Here is a 21,119-nt window from a genome sequence, read left to right on the forward strand (position 1 = left end):
TTTTTTTGGCAGGGGGAGCAGAGTCTTACTCTGTCACCCAGGCTAGAGTGCAGTAGTGCAATCTTGGCTCACTGCAACCTCTGCCTCCTGGATTCAAGCGATCCTCCTGCCTCAGCCTCCCAAGTAGCTGGGACTTGAATAGACATTTCATTTCTTTAAAGATGATGTACAAAGGGGAAATAAACACATGAAAAGATGCTCAAAATCATTAGTCACTAGAAAAATGCAAATCCGAACCACAGTGTGATACCACTTCACACCCACTAGGATGACTGTAATAAAAAAGACAATAACAAGTGTTGGTCAGAATGTAGAGAGCTACTCAGGAGGCTGAGGCACAAGAATCTCTTGAACACGGGAGGCGGAGGTGGCAGTGAGCCGAGATCATGCCACTGCACTCCAGCCTGGGGGACAGAGCAAGACTCTCTCAAAAAAAAAAAAAAAAACCCAGCAACTGGGACCTTGACAGAAGTCACATTGAATCTGTAGATCAATTTAAGAAGTAATTCCATCTTAACAACATTAAATCTTCCAATTCATGAACATGGGCTATCTTTTCACTTATTTAAGTTGTCTTTAAGTTTTTTCCCATGGTGTTTTATAGTTTTCAGTGTACATGTCTTATGTTTCTTTCATTAAATTATATCTAAATATTTATTCTATTTATAATTATAATGTATTTGTAGTTGCACTCTATTATGAATTGAATGTGTTCTTAATTATATTTTCAGATTGCTTATTATGAGTGTATAGAAACATAATTGGTTTTGTGCCTGGATCTTGCATCCTACAACCTTGCTGTACTAGTTTATTAGCCTTTTGCAATAGGTGATACTAGAGAAGTTATAATGTACTGTGACTTAAAAGGAAAACTACTTCTTCATTTTCTAGGAGTTGTAGCTGTAGGGTACATCAATGAAGCTATTGATGAAGGGAATCCTTTGAGGACTTTAGAAACTTTGCTCCTACCTACTGCAAATATTAGTGATGTGGACCCAGCCCATGCCCAGCACTACCAGGATGTTTTATACCATGCTAAATCACAGAAACTCGGAGTAAGTTTTAGTGTATCTGTTTCTTTTAAATTTTACAGGCTGGGTGGCAGGGGGAGGGAAGAAGGAAGATTTGACCCATTTACGTTAAATCTCATGAGCTTGTTGTCCCAACAATTACCTATGAATCAGAATGGAAATAATAGAGCTGTTATTTTCCTGGTACCAAACATTAGGGGGAAACCAGCTCCAGAGCTATTTATTGCTTTAATTCTTTGACTAAAAACTCTGTTGTAGGTGAGTTCTTGTTCAGAGTTCAATTCATTGACTATTTCCTTAGTAGATACTACATGCACAGTTCAGTCCATAGCTTCTGGTAGAGAAGATGGGGATACAGAGGGACATATAATACCGTTTGAATGTTCTCTGACCTTATCTTCAAAATGCTTAGAAACTGATTGAGGCAGTGGACATTGTCACATGGAACAGATAAGTAATAGTAAAGATAAGGGTGCACAAAGTGTCAAATAGAGAGATACACAGATTGATTTACTGATGTTGGAGACTGTCGGGGACTAGAATCCTAAGAGAAGTTGGTGTGGAGGTAGAGCAGAAGCTGTCCTCTTGAAGACTAGTGACTTTTTCCGAGTACAGAGCTTGTACCGCTATTATAAGGAGCCCCACAAAGACTGGCCTCTGTGATAAGGCCAGTGGGCTGAGTGGTGAGGCTGATGTGATCTGTCACCTAAGAGTGGGAGTGATGCCACCTGGGACCTAGCCACTTATGGCTGCCCTGTCTTCAGGTGCAAACCCAACTGAAAGGGTGGTTGTCTCCTCTGTCTAGGTCTTTAGAACCTAGGAACTGCCTCATTCGAAACAGGAAAAACATCCTTGGTTAATGCAAACATTTATTGAGAACCTACTATTTGTCAGGCATGATATTAAATCCTCATGTATATCATCTCATTTAATCATCACAACAATTCATAACAGCCTTCTGAACCATTTTGTCATCATTATTGCCATCTTACACATAATGAAACCAAGATTAAGTAACTTGTTGAAAGCTATCTAAAACGTGACCAGGCACGGTGGCTCACACCTGTAATCCCAGCATGTTGGGAAGCCAAGGCAGGTGGATCACTTGAGGCCAGGAGTTCGAGACCAACCTGGCAAACATGGCAAAACTCCATCTCTACTTAAAAAAAGAAAAAATACAAAATTAGCCAGGTGTGGTGGCCCACACTTATATTCCTAGCTACTTGGGAGGTTGAGGCGCAAGAATCTCTTGAACCGAGGAGGCAGAGGTTGCAGCGAGCCGAGATCGCGCCATTGCACTCCAACCTGGGCGACACAGCAAGGCTCTGTCTCAAAATAAATAAATTAAATTAAATAAAACAAAATTAAAGCTATCTAAAAGATAATTAGTCCTGAGACTACATACAGTTCAGGTCTGTCTGATTCAGAAACATTATAATTACGTATTATGGCAGATGGGAAAAGATGTTTACTGCAGCTTCATTTGCAATAACAAAACACGAAAAACAACCTAAATGTTGTTAAGCAAAAAAAAAAATCATGCTGTGATGTGCACATAAATGAATACAGACTTGTGTATGTGTTGGGAGGGGCACACACACTCTTCTAGGTGTCTAAAATATTTCTGGAGGGAGGATACCTTCTGGAAGGTGAACTAGAAGGCTAGTATGGGTGGGAGATTTCTTTTTCACTCTGTTTTTGTACTGCTTGGATTTTAATTTTTTTAAGGAGTGTATGTATTAAATCATTACTCTTTCTAAACTTTTAAAACCCAATGTAAATCCTATCCTCACTACTCCACTGCCTCATTGAAGGTGAGAGAAAGTTATCCCCCATGGTGGCCCCCTCTGCACTGCCAGCCTTCTGACAGGAACGTCAATAGCATTGCCTGACCCTCCTCGCTTTGCCAAGCGCCCCCACTCACATCAGTCTTTCTCATTTAAGCCTCATACCACCTGTGGAATGGGTGCTGTCTCATCTGATGTGAATGAGCCTGAGGCTCGGGGCGGACGCCTGGCCAAGGTACAGCCAGTGAGTGGGAGAGTGAGGACTCATACACAAGCCTGGAGTCCATATATCCCAGGAGGAGGAGAGTGGGCCTTCACCTTGATGTTTCCACTGAGGTGGCTGTGGCCATGCCACATGGTAAACTTATAATCATTGGAAGACAAAATCATTTGCTTTGAAGATAGACATCAAATCCTGGCTTTGCCACAAATTGGTTATGTGATCTTGGTCAAGTCACCAAATCTCTATATGTTTATTTTTGCGTGTATAAAACTGGAATAATAGTACCTGTCTTATAGGATTATGGTGAGGGTTCAATGAGAATATACAATATGTAAATATAATATATATCAATATATAACTATAGGTACTATTAATGAAGAATATGTGCACATGTTTGTGTAGCTATAGCATTTAGCATGGAGCCTGGCACCAAAAAAAGGGCTTAAATAATGTAGCTCGTATTATTGTGCACACCTATGGTTGCCTTCTAAGTAAGGGGTGAGTGATCTCAAGGTTCTTTTTTTTTTTTTTTTTTTTTGAGACAGAGTCTCGATCAGTCACCCAGGCTGGAGTGCAGTGGCACCATATCAGCTCACTGCAACCTCTACCTCCCAGGTTCAACCGATTCTCCTGCCTCAGCCTCCCGAGTAGCAGGGACTACAGGTACCCACCATCATGCCCAGCTAATTTTTGTATTTGTAGAGACGAGGTTTCACCATGTTGGTCAGGTTGGTCTTGAACTCTTGACTTCAGGTTATCCACCTGCCTCAGCCTCCCAAAGTTCTGGGATTACAGGTGTGAGCCACAGCACCTGGCCTCAAGGTTCTTACTAGACGTAGGGTCTGCTCTGTTCACACACCAAAGTTGGGGTCTTCTGAGGACAAATAGAGACAGACCTGGGTCCCTGTCTGCCCACAGCCACATGGGGGTTTGTCTTTGAGGTGAACCTGACTCCACAAACCCAAGGCCTTTCATAGGCAGGCAGTATAGGTCCCTTCTAGATGGAACATTCTAGTCTAGATTGAGATAGAACTCCACAGGAGTCCTTTGAAAGAAGCCTTTGAATGCCCACACCATGCCAGCTCTGTGTCAGGCATCCTTTCTAGGTGCAGAAGCGGTAGCTTTCATGGTGTGATTAGAGCATTAATAAGGAGCCTAGGGCTCTGCGTTCTAGTTCAGGCATTAAACCAGTTAGAGTATATAATCAGAGGTTTGAAATATACTGGTGATTACTAACAGATTTAAACAGATTTAAAATACTGCATGCAGGTCCAAGCAATAAATCATATTTGGTTAAATTCCTGTTTTTAAGTAGTTTTCTTTCTCTGTTCATTGACTTTGAAACTTTCTTTTCTCAGCCTGTTCTTTTTTCTTGGAAAAATCCTAATTCTGTTGTTTGACAATGTTGTCTTTAATGTCCTTGATTTTCCCCTCTGCCTTTTTTTTTTTTTTTTTTTTTTTTGGAGACAGGATCTTGCTATGTTGCCCAGGCTGGTCTCAAACTCCTGGGCTCAAGTGATCCTCCCACCTCAGCCTCTCAAGTAGCTGGGATTATAGGCACAAGCCACCACATTCAGCATCCTCTACTGTTTTGACTCCTAGAAGTTTCCAGTTGTGTGTTTATGAAGGTATTTCTGTGCCTTGTCTTCCCAAGGTCTGGCCTTGGAAAATAATAGAAGAAAATTATATTGCTGATATTATCAGTGTAAAGTAAAAGTGTGCCAAAGCATACAGCCATTAAAGGACACAATGGGTAACATATTCATAGAATGGATGCCCAGTTTTATCAAAGATGGAGGACAGTGATGGAAGTTGGTGAGGATTCTTGGTCCTCTTTAGCAGTATTTCAAGTATAACCTTGTGTAGCCACCAAATTCTTTTTGCCTCTTGGAAAGAGACTTGAGTAATGGTCATGTTGACTTTAACACTTTTTCTATGTCTGTTCACTGGGTTGTGTGCTATTCTACAATTGAAGGTTTTGCTTGTGAACATATGAATTATATACTCCACGAAAAAGTTCTGTTTTGCTCCTTGTATATACCATAAAAACTGTGTGCTTTTAACGAATATTGCTGTATTTTTTCCCTAGGTAAAACTGTTGTAATTGATGACTTAATTTTCAGAAGTCAGTTCCTTCCATTTAAGTTTTATCTTCTCGAAACTTACTTTAGATTTTTCACTCACGTTAGTGTTTACCTGAGTTTTGCTCTTTGCATAACCACACACACATTATAAAGGGCCTTCATGTGGAAGCTTTTTACTTAAGTCCAATGAAATAGAAAACTGCACATTTAAAAATATACATTTAAAATTGTTTTTTATTGTTTTATTGGGCAGTACGAAATACAGTCAAGGCAGATTCCTACAGACTTGTAAATTCATCTCAGCAGTCCTTTATGCTTAAAGTTTGCTCAACCCCATTTATATTCACTACTACCATTCACTCTTTACCACTAATATTTTCCCTGCTGTCTTATCACTAATATCTTCCCTCCTGTCTAATCACTGAGTTAAGGGAAAAATAGTCATTTACTTACAGGAATATAATGGGTATTAATGACAAAATTCCATTTCCCAATTAAAAGCTATGTCAAAGAAAAAAAACAGTAGAGGCATTATTTAAAACTTCTAAATGGCCTTGTGAGTATAGTCTTAGTTTAGCTTCCTTATTTTTTTGTATGCCCAACCTGAAATGACATCATCCCATATCATCACAGTATGTTGCTTTTTCAGTATGATGTTAATGGGCTTTCCTGCTGTTTAACTGCTTTGAGATTTTAAAAATTCATTCAGCTACATAGTATTCAAAGCATGGAGCTGGGCGCCACAAAGATTTGGGCCTGGCATCACCCAGAAGCTCAAGGAAGGGAGCGGATGAGCACTTTCTCCATTATACATGGTACTTGATTGTTCATGGAATACAAATTTAAATATAAATGAACTATATATAAATGCCATAATGAAAAGTATACGAAAGTGCTTTGGAAGTACAGATAAGAAAAGTGACACTTCTAGCCTGAGAATCAGGGAAGAATGGTCCTTTGAGGACTTGAAAGAAAAAATGGACAGAATTAAGGCAAAGACGTCAGGACTAGCTTTTCAGTCTGAGGCAGAGTAGAGATCGAGCACAGCAAGAGGTTTGGTTGGTGCCTGTATCACAAACAAGGTTTAACAGGAAGTTGGATTAGCAATTGAGCCTTGAATGCCAGGCTAAAGATTTATGATTTATTATAGAAGCAGTGGAGTTAGTGGAGACGTTTTAGTGATGTATCCTAGCTGATATCTAAGGAAGATTAATCTGGCAGGACTTGTGAAGCAGAGGGTAGGCTGGCAGTGGAGAGAATACTTAGAAAGTAGAGGTGGGCTGGGTGTAGTGGCTCATGCCTGTAGTCCCAGCACTTTGGGAGGCTGAGATAGGAAGATCACTTGAGACCAGGAGTTCAAGACCAGCCTGGGCAAGTGAGACTCCATCTCTGCAAAAAATAAAAAATAAAATTAGTTGGGTACGGTGGTGCATGCCTGTAGTCTTAGCTACTTGGGAGGCTGACACATTAGGATTGCTTGAGCCCAGGAGTTGGAGGCTGAAGTGAGCTATGATCAGGCCACTGCGCTTCAGCCAGATGACGAAGCAAGACCCCGTCTCCATTTAAAAAAAGAAAAAAGAAGGCAAAGGCGAAACTAAATAAAGAACCCTGGTGAGCGACCCTACAAAGATAGGATCAGTTGATGAGGCAGCCACCAGCATGAGAGTCGAAAGAGACCAAAGAATAAAAACCGATGTCAGATGTCAAGGATGGCAGTACCACTCACAGAACAGGGAAGATGGCGATTTAAAGAGCTTGAAGTAGCAATGAGGCAAATGGAAATGTCATTTTCCATAAAGAGTTGTGGTATCTTTTCTCCTGCATTAACGTTTTTAAATACTGATAAAGTATTTTTAAAAATTACTAATGCTGACTGGCTCAGTGGCTCACGCCTGTAATCCTAGCACTTTGGGAGGCCGAGGCAGGCGGATCACTTGAGGTCAGGAGTTCAAGACCAGCCTGGCCAACATGGTGAAACCCCATCTCTACTAAAAATACAAAAATTAACTGGGCGTGGTGGTGTAATCCCAGCTACCTGGGAGGCTGACCTGGGAGGCGGAGGTTGCAGTGAGCCAAGATAGCGCCACTGCGTGCCTGTCTGGGTGATAAAGTGACACTCAGTCTCAAAAAAAAAAAAAAAAAAAAAAAAAAAAAAAAAGCTAATACTTTTGTAATGTTTGACCTTTGAAGCATATTTCTTAGGAGCTCAGAAATGTAGCTCCTTGCACTATGCATGTGTTGTCCGTGAAAACAGACGTTCTCTGTGGTGGCTGTCCTTGTTCTCTAAGATGATTTCACTATTTATTTTGTAAGGTAAGCAGTAGAGTGATTTCTGATTTTTGACATGAGAAAATAAAGGAATGGATCTAAGCAACTATTAAGGCTGCCCAGGCACAAAGCTATGAGATATATAAAATATAAGCCATCAGTGTTGTTATAGTAGTAGTTAGCATGGTGAATAATAAGTATAATATTGCTTGGAGCAAAGCAAACGGTAAAAATCACAAGGATGAGGAGACTCGCCTTAACATACCACAACCATCTATGATCATATGCACCAAGTGTCCGGATGATGGCTGTGTAGCAGTAGATGATAAGCACAAATGGAATTAAGAATCCAAAGAATGCCAAGGAGATGAAGTAGTAGAGTTGGAAGGGAGATGAGGACTCGCATGTGTTGTGAACATCATGGCAGGTGGTGATGTCCGGCTGAACAAGATAATATTCCTGCTTCAGGATGAAAAATGGCAGCATATATAAGAAAACTGTTGCCCACACCAGTCCACATGTTACCAAGGCATAGGTATGCTTGGGCAGGCCCCGGTAGGTGAAAGGATGGACGATGGCCAGGTAGCGATTGATGCTGATGCAGGCAAGGAGCAGAATGGAGCAGTACATGTTGCCATAGAAGATGACTGTGGTGGCCCGGCACAGGACCTCTCCAAATACCCAGTTGTTCCCATTGAGATGGTAAGCTATCTTAAAGGGCAACGTAACACAAAAAAGAAAATCTGCAATGGCCAGGTTGGTGTAGAATACGGTCGTACAGATGGATCTGGTCCTGAAGAAAAGCATCCACAGGGTTATGGCGTTGGCCGGGACACCAACTACAAACACCAGGAGGTAGATGGCAGGTATCAGTTTGGTACTTAAGGAGCTGGTCAGGTACCCCATGGTAGCATTTTTCACATGGAGATGTGAAGCACTTTCTTCAGGGCACTTAATTTTTACAGTAATGGTGGCTCCTGTCCAGCCTTCTAAGGCAGAAAAGGGGAACTCTTCAAAAGATTCTGGGGGAGCTCCACGAAAGGTCTTAATATGTAAGATTGGCTTTGCCAAGTTGTTTGTATCATTTTCCATGCCTGTAATTGAAAGAAAGTATTAACATAAATGTATAGTTCAAGAGAAAAGAAAACAATGTGTTTAATTATTTATAAATAATTTCTGTGATTGTAGAATTTAAGATCACTTTTATTTTAAAAGTTATTGTAGATTAGTCACTCAACAAGCATATATTTAATACATATCATATGCCCCAGAACAACACTATCTCATGCAGAAACAAAAACTAAATGATCAGTCCTTGTATGTAAGGTGTTTATAATACTATTGGAAGAAACAAAAAAGCCCATCAGAATATTATAGGCATGTTAATTATAAACTATATAGGCATTCAGACAATGCTTAATAGATTCAGATGTTTGAGCAAAATGTCAAGGAAAAGATGAACTTGAGCAAAGATTAGCAAGGTTCATAAAAAGATAGAATTTAATGAGTAAGATTCTGCTGGTGATGAATGGGCAGAAGCATAATGTGGGCTATCATGGAATCTGGGAATGCCAAATAAGTTGATTTAGCAAATTTTCATTGTATACTTATGTGTCAGTGGTGTAAAGTTTTAAATAAACTCCATTTCTATCTGTAAGTAATGCTACTAGTGGAGAAGATGCATAAAAATGCATTGTCTTATGCTAATAAGGTGCAGCTGAGAAAGGAAATTTAAAGAGTGAGTGACAGCTAAATTCCTGAAGGGCCTCTAAACTATCCTAAGAAATCATATGTCTATTCACAGATGCTGGGATTGCACACATAATTTTGAACAGAGGAATGAGCATTGTGTTAGGCAGAATAATAGCACCCCCCTAAGATTCTACCTGCTAATTCCTGGAACCTACAAGTATGTTTGTTCCTTTACCTAGCAAAAGGAGTTTTGCAGATCTAACTTAGTTAAGGATCTTAAAATGAGATTTTCCTGGATTGTCTGGGTGGGTCAAATATAATTGTAAGAGTCCATTTAAGGGGAAGGTAAGAGGGTCAAAGTCAGAGATTTGAAGATATTATGCTGCTGGCTTTGAAGATGGAAGAAAGGGTCATAAGCCAAGGAGTGCAGGCAGCTTCTAGAAGCTGAAAAAAGCAAGATAGCCGAGTCTCTCCTAGAGCCTCCAGAATGAACACAACCCCACCAACGGCCTTGATTTTAAGACCTCTGATCTCCAGGAATATAATCTGTTGTCTTAAGCCACTCAATTTGTAGTAATTTGATATAGCAGCAATAGGAAACTAATATAGCCATTATTTTGACTTGTTTTTAAGATGTCTTAGGTAATAGTTTAGAGAATAGATTGAAAAGGTAAGAAATCAGAGGCAAGGGGACCTGATTTGGAGGCTACTGTTATCATTCATAGCTCAGTGCGTTACTGAGCTAGAACAGTGGTCATGGAAAGGCAGAGGTGAACACATGAGACTGATGGCGGCTCAAAGGGACTTGGCATCTGATTGGCTTTGGGGTGCAGTGAGGGAGAGGCAGGAAGCAATAATGACTCAGGTTTCTACTCTAGATGACTTGGAGGGAAAGGATGCCATTAACTGAGTTGGAAGAGACAAGGGGGCAGGATGGGGGAGAAGCTACAATCTGTTTTTAGTCTGACTGAGGATGAGTTGCTGGTGGAATATTAGTGTGTAAAACATCCAGCACCTGGTTAGAAGACTAGATGTGGGTCCAAAATTCCAGGAGCCCAAATTAGAGGCATGGTTTGTTGTAGTCTGCATGGAGGCTCTCGTTTAATTCAGTGGAAGTGGTTTAGATGGCCTAGGGAGAGTTATGAGAAGAAAGAATCCAAAGGTGGACTTTAGGGATAATGACAGATTTTAAGGGAAGAGGAAACAAAGGAGGAAAAATCAGAAGATGAAATCGGTATGAGGACCTAAGAAGTTGGAAATGAATTCTTTAAAAGATAGAAACACATCAACTATATGCTATCAAGATTTGATGTTCCTTGGCATGTTGATGTTAATAATCCTAATTCCTGCAATTTCAAAAACAAAATCTTAAAGCCCAAACCTGAACATTTATTATTATATAACTTTTTGTAACCCTTTCACATGTATAGAAAATAGATTCTCTCAGATTTCTAATGTTACCTTTAAGATAGACTTCTATGCCAAATATAAACCTCATTCTTATCGATTTAAAATGCCAGTACTGCGCCATTACATCTTGTCCCATGGCCTCAAAATTCCTCCATATTGAATACTTGAAGTTCGTGTTTAGTAACCTGTGTTTCATTCAGAGCCAGTTTCTCTTCCTGCTTTAATCTCTAGCAGTTAGCTGCCGGGTGAAATGGAAACTCTCCGTGTAAACCTGAGATTGCACAAGCTGAATTCACAGTGTAAAATATTGGAAGTGTAGCCTGATAACTGAGGGTATGGAGGTGATCAGGTATCATTTAAGAAAAGGTAGATTAAAGAAAAGGAAAGAAAAATGCGGGAGGCAGCATTCTTCTGTGCCTGTATTTAGAGGTGATCTTGGAAGGTGTGTGTGACACACAAACCCTTCTGCTCACTTTTGCATTTTGGAAAAATTCTTGCATCTGACATCACCCAAAGAGAAGTGCCTTTGAAGATAGGCACAAAGTTAGAGAATGGTGGCTGAAGATCATGCCGTATAAGTTATTAGCCTGATGTTAAAAAGCTGTTAAAACCAAGTGTTTGTCCGTTTTCAGAAAATTTCTGGGATTTAGCAAGACATCATGCCTCCAGACATGCCAAACAGTGCCTTTGTTTTGTGGAAAAGTTGATTTGATTCCATTTTCCACGAGAATGCCAGATCTGGTTCCACTTAAATAAGTCTTTTATTCCTCAGAGCCTGGTTTTCCTTATGAATTGTACTCATTGTTAAATTTTTTTTATGTATTTTAATTCTTCATAGAGGCTTCCATTGGGCATAATGTTTCCAAAATGTTTTCTGTCTGGGGAAAACTCCGGCCTCTCAGGGGTGTCCGAAGGAGAGAATACCGTCATGGATTCATTCACAGTTTCTGTTTCTAGTTGAGCCAGTAAAGCCCCTTCCTCATCCATCTTTTCCGTTTATCACTAGAGACAGAAACTAAAAACCATGGCTTCAGGCTGCTAAAAGGCTAAAGCAAAACAAAACCACAACAAAATAAGGCAAGTTGGACAAGCTTACTTCTTTCTTCCTTCACATTTCTCCCCCACCCCTATGGAAGAAAGCAAATTCACTGCCTCTTCGTTTCCTTCAGAGTCCCCCGTTTTCACCTCCATCAAACCCTACTAGTGTCTTGAAGGAACCACCCCCGCAAACCTTGTTTCTTTTGCAATTCTGCTTCTTAGCATATTGGCCCATCTACTCCCAGAAAGAGCGTGCACTTACTGTCTTCATAAATCCCACATGTGCTTACTGCTAATCACCACAGATTCTCTTAGAGCTCTCTGCAACAACTCAGGGATTCCAACTGTGAATTTAAGCAATGTTCCTTTAGAAAGCATTGTTTTCTGTTTTTGTTTCCCTTGCTATGTGCAGTCTTTGCCTCTCCCACTCCTAACAATGTTGACTGGAGTGTGTGACCTAATAAAAAGTGACAGGTACAGACCTATCCCAAATTTGTTATTTTTGGAAAAAGCAGGAGGCTTCAGGCTAACATCGTGATGGGTAAAGTGGAATGTACATTTGAAGTTGGATAACAGTATTTGGGAGACCTTATTTCTAAAATTAAAAAATCATATGAGGGTAGGGAGAACTCCCCACTGAAAAGCAAAAAAGGTCATTCATTTTGGAAATACTGACTTATTAGCATTGCCAGCTATTGAAAGCAGATGACTTTCTCTTTCTGGCAATATTCTTGTTTCTCCCATTTATATCTCATCAAGAGGTATAAACACAGGATATATTTTTTAATCCCTTGAAAAAGTGCCATCTTTGCTTAACCAGAAGAGAAAATTCTTACAAACACAAAACATCTTTCAAAATTGCTCCCTGACTTAATTGTAGACATCTAAAATCTTGAATACACCACATATTTTTAAACATCAGGAGGGAACACTTAGTCTTTGACCAGGTTTGAATAGAGTAAATGAACTATAGATGTTCATTTCCATGGTTCTACCTTTTAATAATAAAGATCAAACTGCCTTTGGGGTTTGCAGTTTGTGTGAGATGCAAAGAAAGCTAGGTTCAGTTGACTGTTAATTTGTAACAGGAACGCACATCCCCATCCTACCCCCTGAGAAAATTGCTTACCGCTCTGACAAAAAGTGGGCAACAGAAGCAGGAGTCCAGCAGCTGCAAAGATGAGGGCTTTCATTTTGATGACCCGAGTCTCGTCTCTTGAACGTTATGAAACGTATACAATCATGGAGCACAATTTCACCTCAGTTCCATGTGTCAGCAGCAAATGGAAGCCTTGGTCTGTCTGTAGAAGTTTGCTCTCCTGTGCTGTACAGGCAGGAAACTTGCACTGGTCCCCCGTAGGGAAAGGATGTAACCCACTCGATGCTTCAGTAAACATGACTCAGGCCAAGCCTCTGAGTGTGTTACGTTATCCCTGGAGAAAGGCATTTAACTCTTACCCACCCCCAACAATCTATTCTGAATAGGTGCTGTAATTCTCCCCTAGTATATTTGCATTTAAAAATGGCAGAAATTACTCAGGCCTTTATAGAACTAAGCCAAAAACAGATATTGAGCAGCAGTAAGTTTTGAATCTGTCCCATATTTCATTTCTTACCATTTTAAAAATGCAGTTCCAGAGTGTAATTTCTACTTAATAAATTATCCTTTCCTTTATCTTCCCAGCTATTTCAAATCTTAATTCTTAAACACCTTATATAATTATAAATTAATCGTGGAAAGCAAACATTTTTTAAGAAATTCAAACTGAGTGGTCAATTACTTTGAAAATTTTCCATCAATGTCATATTGATTTGAATTTGTCATCAGTGCCTGGCCAGAACCTGGCTTTTGAGTGGTGGTGGTTTTTCTTTGCTGGGTGAGGATGGGGTTTGTTCGGGCTTTTTTTTTTTTTGCCTTATCTTGATGTGTTTTGAGCCATTCAATAACCCTTAGGGTCAGATGAGGAACCTCCCAAACAACATTGTTCAATTAAACTAAAATCATAGCACATCACTAAAATGAGGAGAACTCCCTTTATTCCATGAGTGCTGATGAATAAGTCTACAAGAAGATATTTTTAATAAAGGTAAAATATACATAACATAAAATTTACTCTCTTAACCAGTATTAAGCATACAGTTCAGTAATGTTAAATACATTCACACTGTTGTACAACATATTAGCTTTTATGAATTGTTATATTCTGTAGAGTATGACTTAATATACAGTAAAAAAAAATGCATTATAACAGATTTTTCTGTAGTAAATGAAACTTAAACTTGAAGCCTCACCACCCCACTGCCTGCTCCTTACAAAATACAGCAAGAATCAGAAAATACAAATTTCACATGAGACTTAAAGGCCAGGGATAAGCTAGGAAGAAATTGATCTGCGGAAACCTTTCACATCTTGATTAAATTACATTAGACCAAGATTTTTACAAAAGTCAGTGTTTAATACTTCAACTACATAATATATGGTTATACAAATTGAGATTGAATGCTATTATATTGCAGAAATAAAAAACATAAAATATTGACAAAGGTTTTTTCTGTTTAATTAGAACTTTTCTGGGAGTTATCTAAATTCAGGAATTTATGACGATTTGCACATGGCCTAGTTTCTGGTCATTTAATTCATTTTTAACTCTTCTCTTGAACCTGGCTGTTTAACTGAAGTGGAGGTGTGGCCGTCCCATAAATATACTATTATTTTCAGTCTTCTGGTGAACAATTGAAAAAGCAGACTTGGCCGGTCGCAGTGGCTCACGCCTGTAAGCCCAGCACTTTGGGAGGCTGAGGTGGGGGGGATCACTTGAGGTCAGGAGTTCGAGACTGGCCTGACCAACATGGTGAAACCCCATCTCTACTAAAAATACAAAAATTAGCCAAGCATGCTGGCGGGTGCCTGTAATCCCAGCTACTTGGGAGGCTGAGGCAGGAGAATAGCTTGACCCTGAGAGGCAGAGGTTGCAGTGAGTCAGCCTGGGTGACAGAGCAACACTCCATCTCAAAAATAAAACAAAATCAATAAATTAAGAAAAAGCAGACTTTACATTGATAAGATTCAGCTTTTACTCTTTGTTTTACATTTAACTCTAGCAACCTTTAGTTCAATGTTTCATAATTTAAACTGTTGACTTAAATTCATCTGATTTGTAATTTCTCTCTTCAGTTTGGCTCATAAGACTAATACTTTAAGCTTTGAAGTAAGATTGTTACTGCCTTCTCATCTGGGTAAAAATCTGTGTGGTGCATCTTCTACAGTGATAAGTTATGAAGGAAGGTAAATACCCTTCAAAAGAACTGAGACACATAAATGAACTTGTAGAGCTTAGTTTTTAGGCTATACCTGGGGAGTGCTGGGTTCTCTGAGATCTTGGAAACAGAGAAAAATTAGCTCCTGCTTCCCTGTCTCTTTTTTCCTCCTCTAGTCTTCCCCTTTCCACCCAGCTTCCTGTTTGAGCCTCCCCCATCCATTCTTAAAAGAAATGGAAAATCTTGCTGATGCTTCCATTGTAGTCTGCCACGTAGCTAGAGGTGATTGTGGAAGCAGGCACCAAGACTTCCCCAGAGGTCTCCTTTAGCCCAGACGTTGCAGGATGAAATAATAGATACTTTGTCTCATTTTCAGAGCCCTTTCCACATGCATTATCTCACGTTAGTCTCTGAGGAAAATAGCGTTAGAAGCCTGCCAGAGGAACCAGTGACTATTTCCTCTCCTTCCTGCCCCCATCCATCTTAAGTTTTAAATGACAGAGTCAGTGCCGGATCCATTACCTTTCATTCATCACAGTCTTGACTTAGGATTTAGAACATGACACTTACTTCTACACATAGGTAAAATGTTCCCATTTGTTAAATGTCACATGTTTCCTGGAAATATCTCTGCTGATAATTATTTACTTGCCATCTCAGACAAGATTTTATAAAACACATTTGCTACCTAGAAGTTCCACTTAATATCGGTCAGGGTTGCTTTTGTAGCAGGACCATCAGAATCAACCCAAAGTTAAATATGAATATTTACCTATAATAGGAAAAATGCAATACATTTTCATTGCTGCTGTTGCTTCCTTTCTGAAGCTATCTTTAACTACTTAGTCTTGCTCCCCCTGCAACTCAACACCTTTACCATAGGTTAACCCTTTCTCACCTATGTCTGGATCATGTGTCTGCAGCATATATTGCCCTGATCACATTGTATTATAATTCTTTTTCCTTTTTTTTCTTTCTTTTTTTTTGTGTGTGTGAGACAAAGTCTCACTCTGTCGCCCAGGCTGGAGTTCAGTGGCCTGACCTTGGCTTACTGCAACCTCCACCTCCCAGGTTCAAGCAGTCCTCCCACCTTCCTCCCAAGTAGCTGGGACTACAGGCATGCACCACCATACCTGGCTAATTTTTGTATTTTTAGTAGAGATGGGGTTTCACCATGTTGGCCAGGCTGGCCTCAAACTCCTGACCTCAAGTGATCCACCCCCGCTCAGCCTCCCAAAGTGCTGGGATTACAGGTGTAAGCCACCACACCCAGCTATATGTCTTGACACATCTGTCTCTTACACTACAATGTTAGCTCCTTGAGGACAATCACCATGTTATTTGTTTTTAATTTTTGTATCTGTGTCTGATAAATATGGACGATCCCTGTGTTTCTCTCAAATTAAAAATATCCCATGGTACCCTGGGGCCCCTTGACACTTAGTTTGAGAACCACAGTAATTGATTGAGGGAGAGAGTGTTTGACTAGGGTAGCCCAGGAAGGCTTTTTGGAGTAGGTAGCATCTAAGTTGAGACCTGAATGATAAGAAAAAGCCAACAGCCACGCTGTGAGGGTAGATAGAGTATTGTGGTCTGAAAGAGACTTGTGTGAAGGTCTAGAACAGGAAGGGGGAAGTAGAGGGGTGTAAGGTGCAGCCAGAGAGGCAGTAGGCAGGACCATGCTGTTGGAGCCCCACTGTCCCTGAGAAGGCACCTTGTGTTTCCTTCTAACTGCTGGGGGAAGCCTTTGGGGAAGGTTTAAACAGAGGAGTGGTGCACTGAGCTATCCATTTTGAAGAGATCCTCTGGGCTGTCTATAAAGGGCCACTGTGGTGAGGGCAAGCTTAGATGCAGCAGAAGCTACTAGGGGTCTAGTGCGGCTGTCCAGTTGGGAGATGATGGAGGGTTGGACTCAAGAGTGGTGGGGAAGAAGGGGGAAGTGGTCAGGTTTGGGGTCTGCTTCATCAGGAGTGTATACAGTACATGGCAGAGCTGGGTAGTTGCTGATTAAGAATTTGTGGGAATTATGATTAAATGGCTCCTCAAAAGCAGTTATTAATTCTGTTTCCTCATCATTCACTGTTCTTTCTTTTTATTCTGTGACATTGTTCCCAGGACCCTGAGAGTGTTTCCAAAGTGCTTTGGCTGGATGAGATACAGCAAGCCGTCGACGAGGCCAATGTGGACGAGGACAGAGCAAAACAATGTAAGCCCTCACCTCCTTTGCTCTTGAAACTTGTCTTTTTGGATTTGGTTATGTGCCTGAAGTCATGTGATTTTTAATTTCTGGAAGATTTGGATTCTTACCAAGTTTTAGTTCTTGGACACATAATTATACCAAAACTAGTTGGTTGCCCTGTTGTCAGTGATTTGACTCTATCTCCAACAAAATTTAACAATGTTGCTGAACAAAATCCAGAAGGTAAAAAATAGTTTTTAAGCTCTCAAATTGTATAATTGAATCAAATCCTTTTTTTCTCTTGATTTTTAGAGAACTAGACCATTTCTACTTAATAGATGCTTTTTTCTCCTTTTCATGGCCTTTATTGTTACCAGGGTTTTCCATAGAAACAGAACCAATAGGAGATCTATGGAGTTGGCTAGCTGATCATGGTGCAACTAGAAGTGAAATAGACTGGCAGTCTACTCAATTCTTACTTAATCTGTACACTGAATGAGTTTTGACTCAAGCAAATATAAGTCTACCTTGAATCATAAGAACAGTCATGGACCCTCAATCAATTCCCAGAATGGGGCCAGTTTACAAATCCAGAACCCCTCAAATGAAGGGAAGGCCAGGCCCCTTGAGGAAGAACTCAGCTACACTACCAAAAATGTATACTGTTAGTCTTTCTTCCACCCCTCCCACAAAGGGACCTATGGCCTTTTACCAGGGTGACTGTACTTAGGAGAAAGGGCATAATCAGAATTTTGGGATTAGTGGACACTTGCTCTGAACTGACACTAATTCCAAGAGGCCCAAAACATAACTGTGGTCCACCAGTCAATGTAGGGGTTTATGGAGGTCAGGTGATCAATAGAATATTAGCTCAGATCCATCTCACTGTGGGTCCCTAAACCCCTTCTGTGGTTACTTCCCCAGTTCTGGAGTGCATAATTGGAATAGGTATAATCAGCAACTGGCAGGATCCCCACATTGGTTCAAATGATAAAAGTGTTTAACCCTCTGTTTTTAAGGAAGAATAATATGAAAATTCACATGATAGTCTGAAATAGCTTCTAAATGGCTATGCTCACATTCTCCATATATAAATTAAGATTCCTAAAAGTATATTTCATTAACCTACCAACTCATGGCATAATTAAAATCTCTTCTGTTATATCAGGTCAGAGAAGGTTCTTAAGATGACTTTGTCTTACTCCACAGATGGGCTTTTCAACCTCGGAAGCATCTGTGAGAAACATCTGGGCTTTATTTCCTTAGCTTAGAAAAATGTGTGTATTTCTCTAACCTGAACTTTTATTCCCTAAGGAACTTTGAAGTCTTTCCTTTCTAGCACGCCTTAAGAAAAAAAATAATAAAGTGGAGGTGTATATATAAGAAATTTCAACTTAAATATAAAATTGAAGGAAGCCATAGTCTGAAGAGACACTTTTGAGAAATTCGATTGTAATTCAGATATTAAAATAGCCTAAAATGGTTATGATTTGTCTCTTAGAAATCAAACCAATTTAGAAGGTTTTTAAAAGTTTAATGTTAAATTTTCTGGGCCGGGCGCGGTCCGGGCTCAAGCCTGCTAATCCCAGCCCACTTTTGGGAGGCCGAGACGGACGCGCGATCACCGAGGTCAGGACGATCGAACCATCCCTGGCTAATACGGGTGAAACCCCGTCTCTACTAAAAAAATTACAAAAAACAGCCGGCGCGACGAGGCGGCCGCCTGTAGCTCCCAGCTACTTCGGAGGCTGAGGACAGGAGCAAATGGCGTGAACCCGGGGAGGCGGAGGCTTGCAGTGGCTGAGAGGGCCGCCACGCACTCCAGCCTGGGCGGCAAGGAGCCAAGAACTCCGTCTCAAAAAAAAAAAAAAAAAAAACAAAAATTTCTTCTTATATTCATTGCTTTGGCCTGCAAATGTTAAGTTGATTCTGTTTTTCACATTGAGACTCATGGTACTATTGACTATAAAAGTAAGAGGTTTTCTCAAATGTATGATTTTGTACTCTGTACTTGCACATCTGAAATCCTATCTTTTCCCTCTGTCCTGTCCGTTAGAGGAGCTGGTATACTTTCTTTTACTATATATAACAGCAAAAAAGATTTTCCAAAGTTAATACTACCTATGAGAGTTTTCTGACTTTCAACAAGAATTTAACCTTTTAAAAACATTATTCATTATTTGCATGAAGACTTGAAATAGATTCTGGTCACACACTATAAGCATCAAACACACTCTCAGATAATATGATAAAAGAAGATGTGTTGGCCCAGATATGTTACCATCAGCAAAATTTAAAAGGGCAGAGTAACTCAAGTCCCTTTCATTTTGGCCCAGTGTTCACATTCACTGGTGTATCTTGCTTGCTGAAAGTAGATTTGCCTCTACTTTTGATTTCTTAGAGCAGTCCTTCTCTACCTTTTTCTCATTATGGCACCCTAAAGAATCTTTTTAGACAGTTTTTTCTCTAATCACTCTTTACCATGAAATTTTAGTGCCACAGATATATTGTATACCTGTTTATGTGCCATATGTAGACCTGTACTTAATACATAAAGAGATTTTTTTCACTCTCTCCCTGCAGAAACCAATTTTTGCCCCGTTAGGGGTTATATCACCTCCACTGTGAATGTGTGCCTTAAGAGAGCCTGCTGGTATATGGCTTAAGATGTAAAGCAAACATTTTTTGGATCTCTTAGGAGATTTATGGGAGATTTCTTAATTTGTTCCTTGGCAGAAACATACCTGACTTTCTGGAGTGAAAGTCATCTATCTGATATCTGATACCTGTGGCTATCTGGAACTTAGCTACAACTCACAGATTAAGGAAAAAAGCAATCAAAATAGATATCTCAAAGTAAACACATTGAAGTTAATCTACTTTTTTCACTGAGGACCCCTCAGATAGACACTTTGAGCCTGTTGATTCTTTTCTTAGGTGAAACTCTATTATCTTTGGTAGTTTCTTTTCCTGTTTGATTGTGACTCAGAGCACATCAGAAGCCAAAAGTCACAAGGCAGTAAAGTGCTTAAGCTGCCATAGACAGGCACATCAATGCCAGTAAAAAGTGACAGCTTACAGTGAAGGAAGAAGGAAAAACTAGGAAGTATAGGAGTTATTAAGGCTATTTTGTGCAGGAGCCAGTAAGCCCAAACACCTCCATAGTCCTTGAAAATAACACCGGATTATAGCACAGCACAATTTTAATGACAAGAAGGACTCTTCTGGCAGCTCTCAGCAGACATTAAGCACCTACTTTATATCAGAGACTTTGGGTAAAATAAGGAGCAATAGCAACTGTCCTGTTAGGATTTTCTCTAAGGCGTGTTTTAGAGTTTTCGTCAAAAATGATTAAGATGAGAATTGGTCCGTAAAGGAATTAGCTTTAGTTATCTGATTGACGTGTGAACGAGCACATCGATACTCAATGATAATATATGCAAGAAATGTGTGCCTTTTGTAATATCTTTTAAGGAAAATTGCATTTTATTGGGTTAGATGACACTGTCACATGTAGTTTATGTGATAATTTTTGTCATTTTCTTGTTCCTTTGGCTATTCTCAGACCACAAACTTCTCAATTTCCAGTACTCTATTTTCTCTATCCTACAAAGCTTTCCAGAAGAAGAGGAAAGGGAGGAAAGGGCAATGTCTACCCATTTCCTGTTAACCTCTATTAGCATAAGAAAATACTGCCATACCTTTTGTTCAATAACCACTGGAGTTTGCCTGAGAAGTTCTCCTTTCATCTCTGTGTGCCCCTCCAGATTTGCATGACTTTGACTCCAGGTTGTTGAAAGTCAATCTCTGTTTTCCTTTCGCCTTTAACCCTCATAGTACTATGCACCTGTGAACATAATTTGATGAGAACAGATTGTAATTTAATATTTGTAGAGTTTGGTGTACATGTAAGAAAAAAAGAAAAAGTATCCATGTCTTCCTTCTCTTTTCATCAAGATGTTTTCCATGTAGTAAGTATTTTAACTTGGCTTCTTTTCATTTTCTGGTTCTACTTTTCTAACTCAGTGCATTTACTGGTTGTGAAAACGCCAGTCCTACTGATTGGATATTCTTACCTGGAATTAAAGTGGGAAATAATTCACTAAGTTAACTTTCCTTAGGCAACCAAGAGTTTAATATGGTTTTGTT

At 39.8% G+C, this 21,119-nt stretch overlaps 2 protein-coding genes across 6 annotated transcripts in view; one reads left to right on the forward strand and one right to left on the reverse strand.

Annotated features, from left to right (window-relative positions):
- The window catches only part of IQGAP2 (IQ motif containing GTPase activating protein 2), a 317,888-nt gene that overhangs the window by 219,443 nt on the left and 77,326 nt on the right, over positions 1-21,119 (forward strand). For all 5 annotated transcript variants that reach the window (XM_017848709.1, XM_017848712.1, XM_017848710.1 and 2 more), the window contains 2 exons: positions 892-1,055; positions 16,907-16,997. In XM_017848709.1, the coding sequence (XP_017704198.1) occupies positions 892-1,055; positions 16,907-16,997 (255 nt within the window). The remainder of the gene's footprint in view (positions 1-891; positions 1,056-16,906; positions 16,998-21,119) is intronic.
- On the reverse strand, positions 6,637-12,930 carry F2RL2 (coagulation factor II thrombin receptor like 2). Its single transcript, XM_017848714.1, has 2 exons — positions 12,663-12,930; positions 6,637-8,487 (listed from the first exon to the last, which is right to left on the reverse strand). The coding sequence occupies exons 1-2, from the start codon at positions 12,724-12,726 to the stop codon at positions 7,427-7,429; spliced, it is 1,125 nt and encodes a 374-aa protein (XP_017704203.1). The 5' UTR covers positions 12,727-12,930; the 3' UTR covers positions 6,637-7,426.

This window comes from Rhinopithecus bieti, unplaced genomic scaffold (genome assembly GCF_001698545.2).
Source record: "Rhinopithecus bieti isolate Rb0 unplaced genomic scaffold, ASM169854v2 scaffold_30918, whole genome shotgun sequence".
Lineage (NCBI taxonomy): Eukaryota > Metazoa > Chordata > Mammalia > Primates > Cercopithecidae > Rhinopithecus > Rhinopithecus bieti.

Excerpts from the sequence above, each read along its gene's own strand:
- F2RL2 (XM_017848714.1), bottom strand. The coding sequence starts at position 12,726 with ATGAAAGCCCTCATCTTTGCAGCTGCTGGACTCCTGCTTCTGTTGCCC. Across the intron at positions 8,488-12,662 it reads GCCCACTTTTTGTCAGAGCG|GCATGGAAAATGATACAAAC; the intron begins GTAAGCAATTTT and ends TTTCAATTACAG.